The sequence below is a fragment of the Engystomops pustulosus genome, chromosome 8 (assembly GCF_040894005.1).
Source record: "Engystomops pustulosus chromosome 8, aEngPut4.maternal, whole genome shotgun sequence".
Taxonomy (NCBI): Eukaryota; Metazoa; Chordata; class Amphibia; order Anura; family Leptodactylidae; genus Engystomops; species Engystomops pustulosus.
This window is the reverse complement of record NC_092418.1, coordinates 23,101,250-23,121,092: the sequence shown is the minus strand read 5'-3', so window position 1 is coordinate 23,121,092 and position 19,843 is coordinate 23,101,250. Positions and strand designations below refer to the sequence as shown.

General features: G+C 40.7%; 1 protein-coding gene across 1 annotated transcript in view; it reads right to left on the bottom strand.

The window, feature by feature from the left end:
• Nucleotides 1–19,437, bottom strand: part of LOC140074948 (uncharacterized) — a 190,380-nt gene extending 170,943 nt beyond the window's left edge. The window contains exon 1 of the mRNA XM_072120311.1: nt 17,192–19,437. Coding sequence (XP_071976412.1) covers nt 17,192–18,873 — 1,682 coding nt within the window. The 5' untranslated portion in view covers nt 18,874–19,437. The remainder of the gene's footprint in view (nt 1–17,191) is intronic.
• Between the last annotated feature and the right edge of the window lie 406 nt (nt 19,438–19,843).

Here is a 19,843-nt window from a genome sequence, read left to right as displayed (position 1 = left end):
CTATTCTTACAGTAAAGAATCACAGTGCTTTTACATTAAATAACCTCACTGCTCTTACAGTAAAGAATCACAGTGCTTTTACATTAAATAATCTCACTGCTTTTACAGTAAAGTATCACAGTGCTTTTACATTAAATAATCTCACTATTCTTACAGTAAAGAATCACAGTGCTTTTACATTAAATAATCTCACTGCTCTTACAGTAAAGAATCACAGTGCTTTTACATTAAATAACCTCACTGCTCTTACAGTAAAGAATCACAGTGCTTTTACATTAAATAATCTCACTGCTCTTACAGTAAAGAATCACAGTGCTTTTACATTAAATAACCTCACTGCTCTTACAGTAAAGAATCACAGTGCTTTTACATTAAATAATCTCACTGCTCTTACAATAAAGTATCACAGTGCTTTTACATTAAATAATCTCACTATTCTTACAGTAAAGAATCACAGTGCTTTTACATTAAATAACCTCACTGCTCTTACAGTAAAGTATCACAGTGCTTTTACATTAAATAATCTCACTGCTCTTACAGTAAAGAATCACAGTGCTTTTACATTAAATAACCTCACTGCTCTTACAGTAAAGAATCACAGTGCTTTTACATTAAATAATCTCACTGCTCTTACAGTAAAGAATCACAGTGCTTTTACATTAAATAATCTCACTGCTCTTACAGTAAAGAATCACATTGCTTTTACATTAAATAACCTCACTGCTCTTACAGTAAAGAATCACAGTGCTTTTACATTAAATAATCTCACTGCTCTTACAGTAAAGAATCACAGTGCTTTTACATTAAATAATCTCACTGCTCTTACAGTAAAGAATCACAGTGCTTTTACATTAAATAATCTCACTGCTTTTACAGTAAAGTATCACAGTGCTTTTACATTAAATAATCTCACTATTCTTACAGTAAAGAATCACAGTGCTTTTACATTAAATAATCTCACTGCTCTTACAGTAAAGTATCACAGTGCTTTTACATTAAATAATCTCACTGCTCTTACAGTAAAGAATCACAGTGCTTTTACATTAAATAATCTCACTGCTCTTACAGTAAAGAATCACAGTGATTTTACATTAAATAATCTCACTGCTCTTACAGTAAAGAATCACAGTGCTTTTACATGAAATAATCTCACTGCTCTTACAGTAAAGAATCACAGTGCTTTTACATTAACTAACCTCACTGCTCTTACAGTAAAGAATCACAGTGCTTTTACATTAAATAATCTCACTGCTCTTACAGTAAAGTATCACAGTGCTTTTACATTAAATAATCTCACTATTCTTACAGTAAAGAATCACAGTGCTTTTACATTAAATAACCTCACTGCTCTTACAGTAAAGAATCACAGTGCTTTTACATTAAATAATCTCACTGCTCTTACAGTAAAGAATCACAGTGCTTTTACATTAAATAATCTCACTGCTCTTACAGTAAAGAATCACAGTGCTTTTACATTAAATAACCTCACTGCTCTTACAGTAAAGAATCACAGTGCTTTTACATTAAATAATCTCACTGCTCTTACAGTAAAGAATCACAGTGCTTTTACATTAAATAATCTCACTGCTTTTACAGTAAAGTATCACAGTGCTTTTACATTAAATAATCTCACTATTCTTACAGTAAAGAATCACAGTGCTTTTACATTAAATAATCTCACTGCTCTTACAGTAAAGTATCACAGTGCTTTTACATTAAAAAATCTCACTGCTCTTACAGTAAAGAATCACATTGCTTTTACATTAAATAATCTCACTATTCTTACAGTAAAGAATCACAGTGCTTTTACATTAAATAACCTCACTGCTCTTACAGTAAAGAATCACAGTGCTTTTACATTAAATAATCTCACTGCTTTTACAGTAAAGTATCACAGTGCTTTTACATTAAATAATCTCACTATTCTTACAGTAAAGAATCACAGTGCTTTTACATTAAATAATCTCACTGCTCTTACAGTAAAGTATCACAGTGCTTTTACATTAAATAATCTCACTGCTCTTACAGTAAAGAATCACAGTGCTTTTACATTAAATAATCTCACTGCTCTTACAGTAAAGAATCACAGTGATTTTACATGAAATAATCTCACTGCTCTTACAGTAAAGAATCACAGTGCTTTTACATGAAATAATCTCACTGCTCTTACAGTAAAGAATCACAGTGCTTTTACATTAAATAACCTCACTGCTCTTACAGTAAAGAATCACAGTGCTTTTACATTAAATAATCTCACTGCTCTTACAGTAAAGTATCACAGTGCTTTTACATTAAATAATCTCACTATTCTTACAGTAAAGAATCACAGTGCTTTTACATTAAATAACCTCACTGCTCTTACAGTAAAGAATCACAGTGCTTTTACATTAAATAATCTCACTGCTTTTACAGTAAAGTATCACAGTGCTTTTACATTAAATAATCTCACTATTCTTACAGTAAAGAATCACAGTGCTTTTACATTAAATAACCTCACTGCTCTTACAGTAAAGAATCACAGTGCTTTTACATTAAATAACCTCACTGCTCTTACAGTAAAGAATCACAGTGCTTTTACATTAAATAATCTCACTGCTTTTACAGTAAAGTATCACAGTGCTTTTACATTAAATAATCTCACTGCTTTTACAGTAAAGTATCACAGTGCTTTTACATTAAATAATCTCACTATTCTTACAGTAAAGAATCACAGTGCTTTTACATTAAATAACCTCACTGCTCTTACAGTAAAGAATCACAGTGCTTTTACATTAAATAATCTCACTGCTTTTACAGTAAAGTATCACAGTGCTTTTACATTAAATAATCTCACTATTCTTACAGTAAAGAATCACAGTGCTTTTACATTAAATAACCTCACTGCTCTTACAGTAAAGAATCACAGTGCTTTTACATTAAATAACCTCACTGCTCTTACAGTAAAGAATCACAGTGCTTTTACATTAAATAATCTCACTGCTCTTACAGTAAAGAATCACAGTGCTTTTACATGAAATAATCTCACTGCTCTTACAGTAAAGAATCACAGTGCTTTTACATTAAATAATCTCACTGCTCTTACAGTAAAGTATCACAGTGCTTTTACATTAAATAATCTCACTATTCTTACAGTAAAGAATCACAGTGCTTTTACATTAAATAATCTCACTGCTTTTACAGTAAAGTATCACAGTGCTTTTACATTAAATAATCTCACTATTCTTACAGTAAAGAATCACAGTGCTTTTACATTAAATAACCTCACTGCTCTTACAGTAAAGAATCACAGTGCTTTTACATTAAATAACCTCACTGCTCTTACAGTAAAGAATCACAGTGCTTTTACATTAAATAATCTCACTGCTCTTACAGTAAAGAATCACAGTGCTTTTACATTAAATAACCTCACTGCTCTTACAGTAAAGAATCACAGTGCTTTTACATTAAATAATCTCACTGCTCTTACAGTAAAGTATCACAGTGCTTTTACATTAAATAATCTCACTATTCTTACAGTAAAGAATCACAGTGCTTTTACATTAAATAACCTCACTGCTCTTACAGTAAAGTATCACAGTGCTTTTACATTAAATAATCTCACTGCTCTTACAGTAAAGAATCACAGTGCTTTTACATTAAATAACCTCACTGCTCTTACAGTAAAGAATCACAGTGCTTTTACATTAAATAATCTCACTGCTCTTACAGTAAAGAATCACAGTGCTTTTACATTAAATAATCTCACTGCTCTTACAGTAAAGAATCACATTGCTTTTACATTAAATAACCTCACTGCTCTTACAGTAAAGAATCACAGTGCTTTTACATTAAATAACCTCACTGCTTTTACAGTAAAGAATCACAGTGCTTTTACATTAAATAATCTCACTGCTCTTACAGTAAAGAATCACAGTGCTTTTACATTAAATAATCTCACTGCTTTTACAGTAAAGTATCACAGTGCTTTTACATTAAATAATCTCACTATTCTTACAGTAAAGAATCACAGTGCTTTTACATTAAATAATCTCACTGCTCTTACAGTAAAGTATCACAGTGCTTTTACATTAAATAATCTCACTGCTCTTACAGTAAAGAATCACAGTGCTTTTACATTAAATAATCTCACTGCTCTTACAGTAAAGAATCACAGTGATTTTACATTAAATAATCTCACTGCTCTTACAGTAAAGAATCACAGTGCTTTTACATGAAATAATCTCACTGCTCTTACAGTAAAGAATCACAGTGCTTTTACATTAAATAACCTCACTGCTCTTACAGTAAAGAATCACAGTGCTTTTACATTAAATAATCTCACTGCTCTTACAGTAAAGTATCACAGTGCTTTTACATTAAATAATCTCACTATTCTTACAGTAAAGAATCACAGTGCTTTTACATTAAATAACCTCACTGCTCTTACAGTAAAGAATCACAGTGCTTTTACATTAAATAATCTCACTGCTCTTACAGTAAAGAATCACAGTGCTTTTACATTAAATAATCTCACTGCTCTTACAGTAAAGAATCACAGTGCTTTTACATTAAATAACCTCACTGCTCTTACAGTAAAGAATCACAGTGCTTTTACATTAAATAATCTCACTGCTCTTACAGTAAAGAATCACAGTGCTTTTACATTAAATAATCTCACTGCTTTTACAGTAAAGTATCACAGTGCTTTTACATTAAATAATCTCACTATTCTTACAGTAAAGAATCACAGTGCTTTTACATTAAATAATCTCACTGCTCTTACAGTAAAGTATCACAGTGCTTTTACATTAAATAATCTCACTGCTCTTACAGTAAAGAATCACAGTGCTTTTACATGAAATAATCTCACTGCTCTTACAGTAAAGAATCACAGTGCTTTTACATTAAATAATCTCACTGCTCTTACAGTAAAGTATCACAGTGCTTTTACATTAAATAATCTCACTATTCTTACAGTAAAGAATCACAGTGCTTTTACATTAAATAATCTCACTGCTCTTACAGTAAAGAATCACAGTGCTTTTACATTAAATAATCTCACTATTCTTACAGTAAAGAATCACAGTGCTTTTACATTAAATAATCTCACTATTCTTACAGTAAAGAATCACAGTGCTTTTACATTAAATAACCTCACTGCTCTTACAGTAAAGAATCACAGTGCTTTTACATTAAATAATCTCACTGCTCTTACAGTAAAGAATCACAGTGCTTTTACATTAAATAATCTCACTGCTCTTACAGTAAAGTATCACAGTGCTTTTACATTAAATAATCTCACTGCTCTTACAGTAAAGAATCACAGTGCTTTTACATTAAATAATCTCACTGCTCTTACAGTAAAGAATCACAGTGCTTTTACATTAAATAATCTCACTGCTCTTACAGTAAAGAATCACAGTGCTTTTACATGAAATAATCTCACTGCTCTTACAGTAAAGTATCACAGTGCTTTTACATTAAATAATCTCACTGCTCTTACAGTAAAGTATCACAGTGCTTTTACAATAAAGAATATCACTGCTCTTACAGTAAAGAATCACAGTGCTTTTACATTAAATAATCTCACTGCTCTTACAGTAAAGAATCACAGTGCTTTTACATTAAATAACCTCACTATTCTTACAGTAAAGAATCACAGTGCTTTTACATTAAAGAATTACACTGCTCGTACAGTAAAGAATCACAGTGCTTTTACATTAAAGAATTACACTGCTCGTACAGTAAAGTATCACAGTGCTTTTACATTAAATAATCTCACTGCTCTTACAGTAAAGATTCACAGTGCTTTTACAATAAAGAATCTCACTGCTCTTACAGTAAAGGATCTCACTGACCATCCAGTCTCACTGCTCTCCCCTAAAAGAATCTTATTGCTCTTATAGTGAAGAATGTGAACTGACCTTTGAGGACCTCTCATTTCAGCAGGGTCTATTCTCCAGGGTTTTGGGCCTCCATAGAACTGGAAGTGATAACTATGCATCCATTGTTTACATAAGCACTCAGTTATACACCGGCCTCAGTTGTATAAGTGACCTATGAGGCCAGTGATTGTCCAAGCGTTTATATGAACATTACATTCACTTCTAGTTTTAAGTGGACTTGAAACCCCAGTAACCAGACCCTCCATTACTGTATCAGGAGGTCCTCATCCCCCACCCTGGGAGGAACAGGGGATGGTAAAACGACTATAAATGGGGAAGGGCTATTGCCGCACCCAGGGAGAGGTGCATGAGATGGGAACGATAGTCCATTCCATAAAACAAATATATATGTGACTTTATTGTATATATATTTCTTATAATTCTTTTTCTTGCACTATAAAACAGAATAGGAGGAGAATTTTTTTTTAAAAGGAACTTTTTAGTGCATTTTCTATATTTATGATGTGTGTGGGTGAGTGGAAGCTCCGCGATGTGAAACTGAGCATCAAAGCGTAGAACGTATCCCGCTGCTTCCTATAGGATTCTATGTAATGTCAGGACCCGGGGTCAGAACAGCCCACCGGACCCCGGCTCTGATACAATAATGGAGGCAATTGTGTGTCACTAGGGGCAATGTCTAAGGTCTATTGCACCTAATTGTTTGTATGTGCTATGTGTAGTATCACTGGCCCCATGTCTAATGCTGTACTGTAATATATTAAAGGGACCAGTATATATTTTTTTTAGGTAGATTTAGGTTGTCACTGATGGGACCGAATGTAGAGCTTTATAAGGATTGGGAGAGGTAAAATTTGTTGTCCAAACAGTCTTTTTTTTGTTGTTACACACACAGTTCAAGCAGTGTCTGACTGGCCCACCATAGGATCAGAGGATCCTCCGGTGGGCACACGGTTGGAATCAAAGAAGTCAAGAAGGAGACAATAAAACTTGATGTCTGCTAGGCTCTATTGCCTGGATGTCGGTTTCGGGTAGGCCCCCAGAAACACTTTCATCTGGTGGTCCCAAAAACCCTGTTCCTATACTCTACATCTTACAAGTGCAAGCTTGGCCAATTATAGGTGGTAACCAAATCTATCAAGTATTTATAACATATGCTATGAAATTATACCTGAGATGAAAACACCCCTTTAAGCCCTGCCTTCTTTTCCTGAAGCCACGCCCCTTTCTAGCAAAACACATTTCTATATACTTCAATATTTTGTGCAACGCATCATATTTAGAATTCGGGAAAATTTGACTTACGGTAGTTTCTTTCCTCTATTGTGTTAGGCCTTGACCTGGACTCGAAGGGGGCGGAGCAGATTTAAAGGGCAGCAAAAGGTATTGGTCAAAGACCGCCCCCTTCAGGCCCCCATAGACATTACACTATGGGGCTCATTTACTAAGGGCTCCGCGGCAGCTTTTTCGTCGGGTTTCCCGTCTTTTTCTGTTTTGCGCCGAATTCCGCTGGGATTTTGGCGCACGCGATCCGATTTTGGCACAATAGCGCCGGCTTTCACGCAACAGAAATCGGGGGGCACGGCCGTCGGTAAAACCCAAAGGGATTCGGAAAAACCGTGGAATTTAAAAAACGAATTGGGTTGCAAAATCAATCACTCCCATGCACCGGGAATGGGTTGTGAACTCCAGCAGACCTCGGCGGACCTCAGCGCAGCAGTGACACCTGGTGGATATCGGGCGCACGACCTTAGTGAATCGCCGTCAGACCCGAATCCTCGTCTGAGAATACACCGCTGGATCGCGACAGGACCGGGTAAGTAAATGACCCCCATTGTATCCACTAACATTGTACATAAGGAGCTGCCATAGTCGACCTATCACTTCACCAGGAAAATTGTGTCTCATGAATATTAATGAGATGTCAGGCGCATTACGGATAACGTGCGGCGGTGATGTCTCTCTTTTGATTGCAGCCAATTACAGCAATTTCCGCTTGTTATATGTAATCTGTTTCTCATATCACTTCATGTTCTAGAAAGGAATCAATGGATGTGAGCCCATCACCCCTTTAAGCCTGCGCCGACTCCCGGGCAAGGTGGGCACCGCCCCCTTAAATCAGTATCCGGATAAATGTGACTCCGCTGTCGCTAAATGTATTTATGCAAAGCTTCCTACTTGATAAGGCAGCTGTGGGAAAACAAGAAGCTAAATTTAGGAGGGAGAAGGCGACAGATAAGGATTCACACTGACGCTGGAAGGAAAACAGAGACACTTGTATCACTGCGCCCGCCCCTTTAACTCCGTCAGTACAAGAGCCCCTCATAGGAGACTCCATTGTCACTTCCCATTGACAAGTCTGTAATAAATAATCATTCTCACCATCCTACAGGGAGGAGCAGCAACACACAGGCGCCGCTTATCTCCTCCTGCTGGAAGCGCCTGGCATGGTTCAGATTTAGGTGCAGGATAAGTATTGTACAACTTCTGTCTCCGCTGCTGTAGAACGTAATGCACACCTCAGCTGCTGCAGAACCTCATAATACTCACCTCGGCTGCTGCAGAACATCATAATACACATCTCAGCTGCTGCAGAACCTCACAATACACACCTAAGGTGCTGTAGAACATCATAATTCACACCTCAGCTGCTGCAGAACCTCAGAATATACACCTCAGCTCCTGCACAACCTCGTAATACACATCTCAGCTGCTGCAGAACCTCACAATACACACCTAAGGTGCTGTAGAACATCATAATTCACACCTCAGCTACTAATGAACCTCAGAATGTACACCTCAGCTGCTGCAGAACCTCAGAATATACACCTCAGCTCCTGCACAACCTCGTAATACACATCTCTGCTGCTGCAGAACCTCACAATACGCACCCCCAGCTACTGTAGAACATCATAATACAGACCTCAGTTGCTGAAGAACATAATAATAGACACATCAGAACCTCATTATACACACCTCAGCTGTTGCACAAAATAACAAAGCACACCTCAGCTACTGCATAACATCACAATACACACCTCAGCTACTGCATAACATCACAATACACACCTCAGCTACTGCATAACATCACAATACACACCTCAGCTGCTGCAGAACCTCACAATACACACCTCAGCTGCTGCAGAACCTCACAATACGCACCCCCAGCTACTGTAGAACATCATAATACAGACCTCAGCTACTACAGAACCTCATAATACACACCCCAGCTGATGCAGAACCTCATAATTCATGCCTTATCTGCAACAGAACATCATAATACAACCTCAGCTGCTGCAGAACATCATGCCACACACATCAACTGCGGCACAACCTGATTATACACACCTCAGCTGCTGCAGAACCTCATTATACACACCTCAGCTGCTGCAGAACCTCATTATACACACCTAAGATGCTGCAGAACCTTATTATACACACCTCAGCTGCTGCAGAACCTCATTATACACACCTCAGCTGCTGCAGAACCTCATTATACACACCTAAGATGCTGCAGAACCTTATTATACACACCTCAGCTGCTGCAGAACCTCATTATAAACACCTCAGCTGCTGCAGAACCTCATTATACACACCTCAGCTGCTGCAGAACCTTATTATACACAACTCAGCTGCTGCAGAACCTCATTATACACACCTCTGCTGCTGCAGAATCTCATTATACACACCTCAGCTGCTGCAGAACCTCATTATACACACCTAAGATGCTGCAGAACCTTATTATACACAACTCAGCTGCTGCAGAACCTCATTATACACACCTCAGCTGCTGCAGAACCTCATTATACACACCTAAGATGCTGCAGAACCTTATTATACACAACTCAGCTGCTGCAGAACCTCATTATACACACCTCAGCTGCTGCAGAACCTCATTATAAACACCTCAGCTGCTGCAGAACCTCATTATAAACACCTCAGCTGCTGCAGAACCTCATTATACACACCTCAGTTGCTGCAGAACCTTATTATACACAACTCAGCTGCTGCAGAACCTCATTATACACACCTCAGCTGCTGCAGAACCTCATTATACACAACTCAGCTGCTGCAGAACCTCATTATACACACCTCAGCTGCTGCAGAACCTCATTATAAACACCTCAGCTGCTGCAGAACCTCATTATACACACCTCAGTTGCTGCAGAACCTTATTATACACAACTCAGCTGCTGCAGAACCTCATTATACACACCTCAGCTGCTGCAGAACCTCATTATACACACCTCAGCTGCTGTAAAACATCATAATCTACAATAGATCTTTATCATTTTTCTATATTTTCCTGCTATTCCTTGTATCCCTATAATTCCTGGCTGGGTTGTGTCCCTGAGCTCAGGGTCTCCCCGTCCTCTGTCCTGGTTGGTGCTGCCAGTACCAGGCACTGGACCTCCCTGGCTCCTGGATATTACCAGCGCTGTATGTGCAGTACTATGTCCCTCATGTGCGCTAAATCTTCACTTCAATGGCTTTTATTTGGATAGCGCTGCCGAGGGAGGAAACTGCTGAATGTGGATTCTTACGGAGCCGATCATTACATTGTTTCATTTATTCCTTGTGGTTTTAATTGAAATCACTTTAATCATTGGTGGACAGCGAGATAATAACCTACACAAGACCCAGCATTAAAGGGGATGTACACAGTGAAAATCACTTTCACACAAACACTGGTATCTCACAAGAATTTACTTTGCAGACAGCACCCCCGCAGGGTAAATCAGGTATTACACAATTCCCAGTGTAATCTATAAGCAGTATGTGTAATGCACAGGTATGATGAGTCCTCCAAGACACCATCTACTGGGAATAATATTATGTAGATTTACTGCAACTGTGACTTCAGCCGAGATAAACTTTCCTAACACTGATTATTGGGGTCTATAAATGCAACGTGGGGTCTCGTATGAGAAGGTGGAGATGGAGCCAAGTGTAATGATGATAACCCGCTCAATGAAGACTTGCAGCCATCATTAACCTGATTTCAGTGGTGTTTGTTGTGCCATATTATCAGAGTATTAAGGAGGCGAAATCTGTATCTAACCCCCTATAGATGAATGTATATGATGTTATTATACTGCGCCTATAGACAACTATTGCCATATCACTGGGAATCCTCCCATTAATAATGATTCCTTTATTTATAAAGCGCACACAGATTACGCAGCGCTGCACAGAGCTTTCCAAATCAGTCCCTGTCCCCAATGGGGCTCACAATCTAATCAACCTACCAGTATGTTTTGGAGTGTGAGAGGAAACTGGAGGACCTGGAGGAAACCCACACAAACATGGAGAGAATATACAAACTCTTTGCAGATGTTGACCCTGGGGCTTGAACTTAGGACTCCACCGATACAAGGCTGTAATGCTAACCACAGACCCATCGTGCTGCCCTTCCATTTATACTGTATTGTACCGGAATGAGGCATCATACAGAGCACCTACAGATCCATAGTGACCGGGAGATTACAGCTCTGCAGGATTATTTTATGACGGTATTATGTCATAGGGTGAAGGATGGGGCATCATACGGAGCACCTACAGATCCATAGTGACCGGGAGATTACAGCTCTGCAGGATTATTTTATGACGGTATTATGTCATAGGGTGAAGGATGGGGCATCATACGGAGCACCTACAGATCCATAGTGACCGGGAGATTACAGCTCTGCAGGATTATTACATGACGGTATTATGTCATAGGGTGAAGGATGGGGCATCATACGGAGCACCTACAGATCCATAGTGACCGGGAGATTACAGCTCTGCAGGATTATTACATGACGGTATTATGTCATAGGGTGAAGGATGGGGCATCATACGGAGCACCTACAGATCCATAGTGACCGGGAGATTACAGCTCTGCAGGATTATTACATGACGGTATTATGTCATAGGGTGAAGGATGGGGCATCATACGGAGCACCTACAGATCCATAGTGACCGGGAGATTACAGCTCTGCAGGATTATTTTATGACGGTATTATGTCATAGGGTGAAGGATGGGGCATCATACGGAGCACCTACAGATCCATAGTGACCGGGAGATTACAGCTCTGCAGGATTATTACATGACGGTATTATGTCATAGGGTGAAGGATGGGGCATCATACGGAGCACCTACAGATCCATAGTGACCGGGAGATTACAGCTCTGCAGGATTATTACATGACGGTATTATGTCATAGGGTGAAGGATGGGGCATCATACGGAGCACCTACAGATCCATAGTGACCGGGAGATTACAGCTCTGCAGGATTATTACATGACGGTATTATGTCATAGGGTGAAGGATGGGGCATCATACGGAGCACCTACAGATCCATAGTGACCGGGAGATTACAGCTCTGCAGGATTATTACATGACGGTATTATGTCATAGGGTGAAGGATGGGGCATCATACGGAGCACCTACAGATCCATAGTGACCGGGAGATTACAGCTCTGCAGGATTATTACATGACGGTATTATGTCATAGGGTGAAGGATGGGGCATCATACGGAGCACCTACAGATCCATAGTGACCGGGAGATTACAGCTCTGCAGGATTATTACATGACGGTATTATGTCATAGGGTGAAGGATGGGGCATCATACGGAGCACCTACAGATCCATAGTGACCGGGAGATTACAGCTCTGCAGGATTATTACATGACGGTATTATGTCATAGGGTGAAGGATGGGGCATCATACGGAGCACCTACAGATCCATAGTGACCGGGAGATTACAGCTCTGCAGGATTATTACATGACGGTATTATGTCATAGGGTGAAGGATGGGGCATCATACGGAGCACCTATGCTCCAAGGGCAGAGGTTACATGAGTAGAGATGAGCAGACCCATTCAGGTTTGGGATAGTTGAGTTTGGCTGAACATCGAACAAAAGTTGCATTCGGGAACCCAAACAATCGCCAGTAACACCCACGCTTGGTGCTGGTACTGACGGCAGGTGTTAACCCTTTAAATGTGACAGCATTGGGAGCGAAGATCCTAGGAAAAATGGCGGCATGTCATTAACACTCACGATCGTGCTGGTATCCATCATGAGTATAACTCCAGCGGGCGAGAACTAACAACAAACCCGAACCTAGATTTCTGGCTGAAGTCTAACTTCAGGGTCTCAAACCCAAACCCGCAATGTTTGGCTCATCCCTAAACATGAGCCCTAAGCCTAAGTATATGACTGTATTATATCTATATGCTTCCACCGTATGCCATCACATGGACTACCTCGAGATCTACAGGAGATTACAGCTCTGCAGCACACACAAGTACTTACCTTACTACATTATTGTATTATGTCTATATACAGGGAATGCTTCCACCGTATGACATCACATGGACTACCTACAGATCTGTAGTGACCAGGAGATTACAGCTCTGCCGCACACACAAGTACTTAGCTTACTACATGACTGTATTATGTCCATGTACAGGGAATGCTTCCACCGTATGGCATCACATGGACAAACTACAGATCTATAGTGATCAGGAGATTACAGCTCTGCGGCACACACAAATACTTACCTTACTACATGATTGTATTATGTCTATGTACAGGCAATGCTTTCACTGTATGGCATCACATGGACTACCTACAGATCTATAGTGACTAGGAGATTACAGCTCTGCAGCACACACAAGTACTTACCTTACTACATGATTGTATTATGTCCATGTACAGGCAATGCTTCCACCGTATGGCATCACATGGACAACCTACAGATCTATAGTGACCAGGAGATTACAGCTCTGCGGCACACACAAATACTTACCTTACTACATGATTGTATTATGTCTATGTACAGGCAATGCTTTCACCGTATGGCATCACATGGACTACCTACAGATCTGTAGTGACCAGGAGATTACAGCTCTGCAGCACACACAGGTACTTACCTTACTACATGACTGTATTATGTCTATGTACAGGGAATGCTTTCACCGTATGGCATCACATGGACAACCTACAGATCTATAGTGACCAGGAGATTACAGCTCTGCGGCACACACAAATACTTACCTTACTACATGATTGTATTATGTCTATGTACAGGCAATGCTTTCACCGTATGGCATCACATGGACTACCTACAGATCTATAGTGACTAGGAGATTACAGCTCTGCAGCACACACAAGTACTTACCTTACTACATGACTGTATTATGTCTATGTACAGGGAATGCTTTCACCGTATGGCATCACATGGACTACCTACAGATCTATAGTGACTAGGAGATTACAGCTCTGCAGCACACACAAGTACTTACCTTACTACATGACTGTATTATGTCTATGTACAGGGAATGCTTCCACCGTATGGCATCACATGGACTACCTACAGATCTATAGTGACCAGGAGATTACAGCTCTGCAGCACACAAAAGTACTTACCCTACTACATGACTGTATTATGTCTATGTACAGGGATTGCTTCCACTGTATGGCATCACATGGACTACCTACAGATCTATAGTGACCAGGAGATTACTTACAGCTCTGCAGCACACACAAGTACTTACCTTACTACATGACTGTATTATGTCTATGTACAGGGAATGCTTCCACCGTATGGCCTCACATGGACAACCTACAGATCTATAGTGACCAGGAGATGTACAGGGAATGCTCCCACTATATGACTCACATTTGGTCCACAGAAGTCAGGAGTTTACAGCTCTGCAGGACATGCACCTTTAAGGTGCGTCCACACGTTCAGTTTTTTGGATGCAGTTTTTGATGTCCAAACAGAAAAAGGAAGAGGGGCAGCATCTCCCAAGTTCTCAACCATCATGATCAACACCTGCTTTTGGCTTCAAAAACTGCATCTGAAAACCTGAACGTGTGGACGCAGCCTTAGTACATGATGTCTGGGTGTAATTGCAGACTCTACAAGTGTTTTGTTTCTCTGTATGAATAAGATTGATAGCGCTAATGAAATTGCACTAACCTTAAAGTTCAGCAATCAGGAAAGCTTAATAGAGCCCATCCAGGCGCTGCGTGACTGCCACTTATCTCCACCCAGGTAAGTGATGTTTTTGCATATTAAAGATATGACTATAATAATATTACTTCCAGTGGAAGGAGCAGCAGAGATCAGTCACTTCCCCCGACTTTTACCCTGTCAGTCCACTGCTCAGATTTGGGAGTACAAAACAGACACAAAAAATAATAGTAATTTAAGGGGTTGAAAGCAACACCCAGGGGATTATCAAAATTACAGGGATCTGTCTAATGAGCTATAGTCACCCCCGATCCTATTCACCCGTCACTACGTCTATAGGGAAGAAGATTCCTACTGTGACTTAGTCATAGTGACCAGGGCTTCAAATCTATAGTGTCCATCCAGAAGAAGATAATATAATACTATAATAATAATCTGAAGACCTATAGGATGAGCACCACCATCCCATATCCAGGATAATCCCAGAGTTAACACCCAGAAGTCCTAATTCCATTACTTTTTTTTATACATTCTTGCCCTTTCCACCATTTTTCATTCAACCCATCACTAAATGCTGAAATAGTTTCTGCCATTACTATCTATATCTATAGGGGAAATTTGATAACTGAACTACTGGAACTGTAAAGAACCCTTTCCTATAAGGATCTATCTCTATGTATCCAGTGTATAGTTCTTGGAAATAAGAAGGGATCTTCAAAGTACAAGTAGTAAGATTGTTAAACTTTCAGGCAAGGACAGGTTTTCTATGTATAAGATGTATATAATGTATGTAATAGGGGCAATGATCTGGTAGTTTATTCCCTAAAACAAGGGAACATAGGCTTCTACTTATCTCATGGGGTTTTTAGGTTTACCTAAGGGTTAACACTGCAAAAAGCAAAATAGATTTCTGTGTTGTTGAAGTTACATTGTTACAATGTATCGCCGGATCTTTTATGTTTACATCAAGTTTAAGGATTTTCTATACAAAAAGAGATACAATTTATAGGCTTTGAATTTACAGTAAATCTCCCATAGACTCCTATATTCAAAGAATTTTAGAGTATAAAGTCCTAAATATGTCAGTCTTGATTGAACAGACCCTATGGAAGTGGGAGATTTAAAAGTGAATACGGCAACTTCAAACATCTAAAAGTCTACCGCACCCCATCAACCCTTTCAACTTCCAATTTTAAGAAATGTTACCATAATCTGTGGGCAGAATACTGCGTCTTCATTTCTTATCCATTTCTCTATTTCATAGACATCTTATAATTTACGAAGATTACAGCTGACTAGTAAAATCAAAGTGGACCACAGGGGGTTAAATATCATTGTCATAAAATGCCAAAATCCTAGTTCTTTATTCTTCCAACTTTTGAACCTCGCAGTCCCCTGGTGAGGATGCAGTTTTGTGTCCAAACTTGGGCATTGACCAACTCTTCATCTTCTCTGTAAATGTGATGTATATTTTAAGAAATTTTGGTAAAGTTTTGGCATAATGCATATGTTTTAGATATCTTTTGGGTTGCTGAAACATTATAACATTGTATTCTTTTCATACAATTTCGCTAGTCAGTCATTTGTATCTACATCCAAAATGATCCTAATACAATGTATCCAAATCACTTAACATATGACAACTGTGTCCCTCTCCTTGTGCCCTATAGTTTATGTGAATGTGGAGAACGTCCATATATAACAATGTAGAAAATATTACACTACTATCTCTTGAGTAAATACAATAGATGCATCATGTCTCCGAATGTGATGTATATGAGACCTATTTTCTCCACACAATATAATGCAGAATACAATAGAGATGCTGCTGAATAATTTACTATGGGAGATCTATAGATAGAAGTATATACGGCTTTGCCGCTCAGGGTTGATATAGCAGCAGAACTTTTTGGCTGGCAGTCAAGCTACAAACACCATCAACTATATTCATCTAGTGAGCAAATGCTGTAGGAGAGATGATTGCTATTCTACATTGTATAATATAGATCCCATACACCTATCTCTTGTAATGCAGGGTAAAATATTGTATATTACAGCGGGAAAATCCATCCATGAGAAATATCCAATAAACCGTGTGAAATAATAGAAAAGCCACCAAATACAATGGGATATAAACCTGCATTACTGAATTCCCTGGAATAGCATTGTCCTAGCGGATAAGGATGCGGATTCCTTGCCCATTATTACACAGTTTTCTCGGAAACAATGGACATATAGGATGATGTACAGTATGCAATAGTAAGCAAGGGCGCGTGCATTTATGGAGCCAGCTGGGCAGGATATAGTTAACACTATGAGCTCTGCAATACTAAGGACCTTACCTGTACCACTCCAGCCCTTTCTCATAGTTCCTATCAAAGAAATGAGGCTCCATGCCGACCGCCCTGACATCAGGATGGGCTCTTAAAGCTTCCAGCAAAGCGCGGGTACCCCCTTTTTTCACCCCAATAATAATAGCCTGGGGCAGCTTCTTCTCTCCATACTCTATGGTGCTGTTCACAGATAGTCGGCGACTAAGCTCTTCCTCTGTGGTGCTGGATTCCTGAGTTTCTCTCTCTAAATACCCAGTGTGAGATTCTGGGATCATTTCAGTGGCAGCTAAAGGAGTGCTGTCCCAGGTAGAGATCTCCTTTAAGGGTATAGGCATGTCATTCCCTGTAAAATCCGTGTTTCTGTCGGTCTCCCCAGGAGCAGGTATTCTGGGATAAGTATCTTGGAGCATGTATGTAGGGGGATCACTTTTAGGACTAGGAGCAGTGTCAGCAGTACTGTAGTCATCCAGTCTGGGAGACGCGCTGGGGATAGCTGTGCTGTCACTGCTGATGCTGACGGTTTGCTGGTAGGATTCCTTAGTTACCTCGGCTGATTTCTGGAGTGAGAGGTCAGCTCCAGGATCATGGGGAAGGTGGATTTTTGGTGCACTGTCTAAGGTGCTGGGCACTGGTGCTGAAGAAAATATGGGAGCGCTGTCCACGGTGCTGAGATCCTGGGAAAAAGCTGAAACTGGAGCACTATCCAAGGAACTGGAAACTTGGGAAGTGTCCACTGATGTGCTGGACCCCTGTACTGTTATAATGGGAGACCTATCTAAGGTGCTGGACCCTGGTGCAATGGGAGAGCTCTGAAAGGTGCTGAACCCCTGTGCTGCAATAGGGGTGCTATCCACGGTGCTGAACCCCTGTGCTGATGCAATGGGAGCTCTATCCAAGGAGCCTTGTGCAATGGGGGTGCTATCCAAGGTGCTGATCCCCTGTGCTGCGGGCGAAGCTTTATCCAAAGTGCTGGACCCCTGTGCATGGGGAGCTCTGTCCAAGGTGCTGAACCCTTGTGCTGCTGCAATTGTAGCCCTGTCCAAGGTGGATAGGATGGGTGTCCTGCTCAAGGTGCTAACACTGACAGCAGTGGAAGGAATCTGAAAAACCTCCCTTGGACTTTTCCTTGATACTGTGAAGTCTCCAGGTCCAAGAACTCTCTCTTTTTGGGTTTCAAATGAGCCAAGTCCCTGGGTTGAAGCTTGTGCTGGTGTGCTGCTCCTTATAGTAGGCCACCCAGGTTGTAGCACAGTATTCAGGGTCCTGATCCTGCTGAAACTTGCAGTAGAGGGCACAGAATTGCTAAATTCCAGCACAGATGAAGCAGCCAGGGGGACACTGATGCCTCCAGAGGACTTCAGCTCAGCATCTACGTCCCCATCTCTGTCAGTGCTACTTCTGCTGGTCACATTATTACTCTTCCTTACTGGGTCCCCAGACCCTGAAATGAATAAATCTCCATTGCTGGTATCTGGTTTTAAGGACGCAGTTCTGATCACATCCACAGGACTGAGCCCAGAGTCTGCCTGCAAGTAGATCCCAGCCTCCTGCAATGGAAACTGCAATGAGGTGTAGCAGCTAAGCAGGCTATAGAAGAGGTAAGTGACGGATAGGGACAGTGTGAACAGGAACACAAGTTTCCGAGGAGCCTTGACTGAGAGCAGAGAAGTAGCTGGCCACCACGGGGCCATCGCTGATCGCCAGCCCCAGACCACAAGACATGGTTTCAGCCAAAATCGTGCATGGAGCCGCCTGAAGAAACAGCCCCTGGAAGAGGAGATGTCTGGAGGATGGAGATAGCAGTCCAGGTGTAGGGACACTTAGGGCAATCAGGAGGGTGGGCTGCAAGACTTTCACCTATCTTATTCCCCCCACCTCCAAGCACAAAGCTTCTTCACATGCAAGTTCCAGAGCCGACGCTGCCGACAACAGAGAAGCGACATCACCGACTACCGGCCGCAGAAGCTGTAGTCCCCCGCTGGTCCCTATGGGCAGCCTCGCATTGCTGCATATCCAGCTGCCTGTTGCAGAAAGCCCAGTCCACCTGAACAGCAGCAGCAACTTTACATCGAGGAAGAGGCGTATGTAAGGACCTCAGAGCTCTGCAGGAGGCACCAGCCAAGCGCCGCCTCATGCCTCACAGTCTCGCCCACCTATGTGACTGGCAGTGCCCCCCTCACCTGCCGCCTGGGCTCCGGCCACTCGTACTGCGACTGCACCGTCTACAATCCTGAGGCACCTAAAGGAGTAAGAAAGGAGAAGAGGGGAGGATCCCTACACATATTTATTGGAGCAAATTCTGCAATGAGAACCGACCAATCCCGCACCTGCAGGCGGCGACAGGACGTGATACATTGTAACATGTTGTTGTTTAGACTTTATTTGAATTTGTTTGTTTTTGTAACGGTCGCAGGATTGTAACGGTTTCTGTGCTGATCCTTTAGATTTCTACAACGTCGGGGAAACCTGTTTTTCTCTTAAAAATCATCGGATTTTGAGAGTTAGGCTATAATTTATGTAATCAGATCGTGAACAGGGGGAACATAGTGCTTGACTCTTCAGTGTGAAGTTGTTCTTGTGTAGTCAGATGTGTAGTCATAATATGCATCAATGTGAATCCTGCTAAATTTTCAGGATGGTATTCGGGGGGGCAATGGTTGG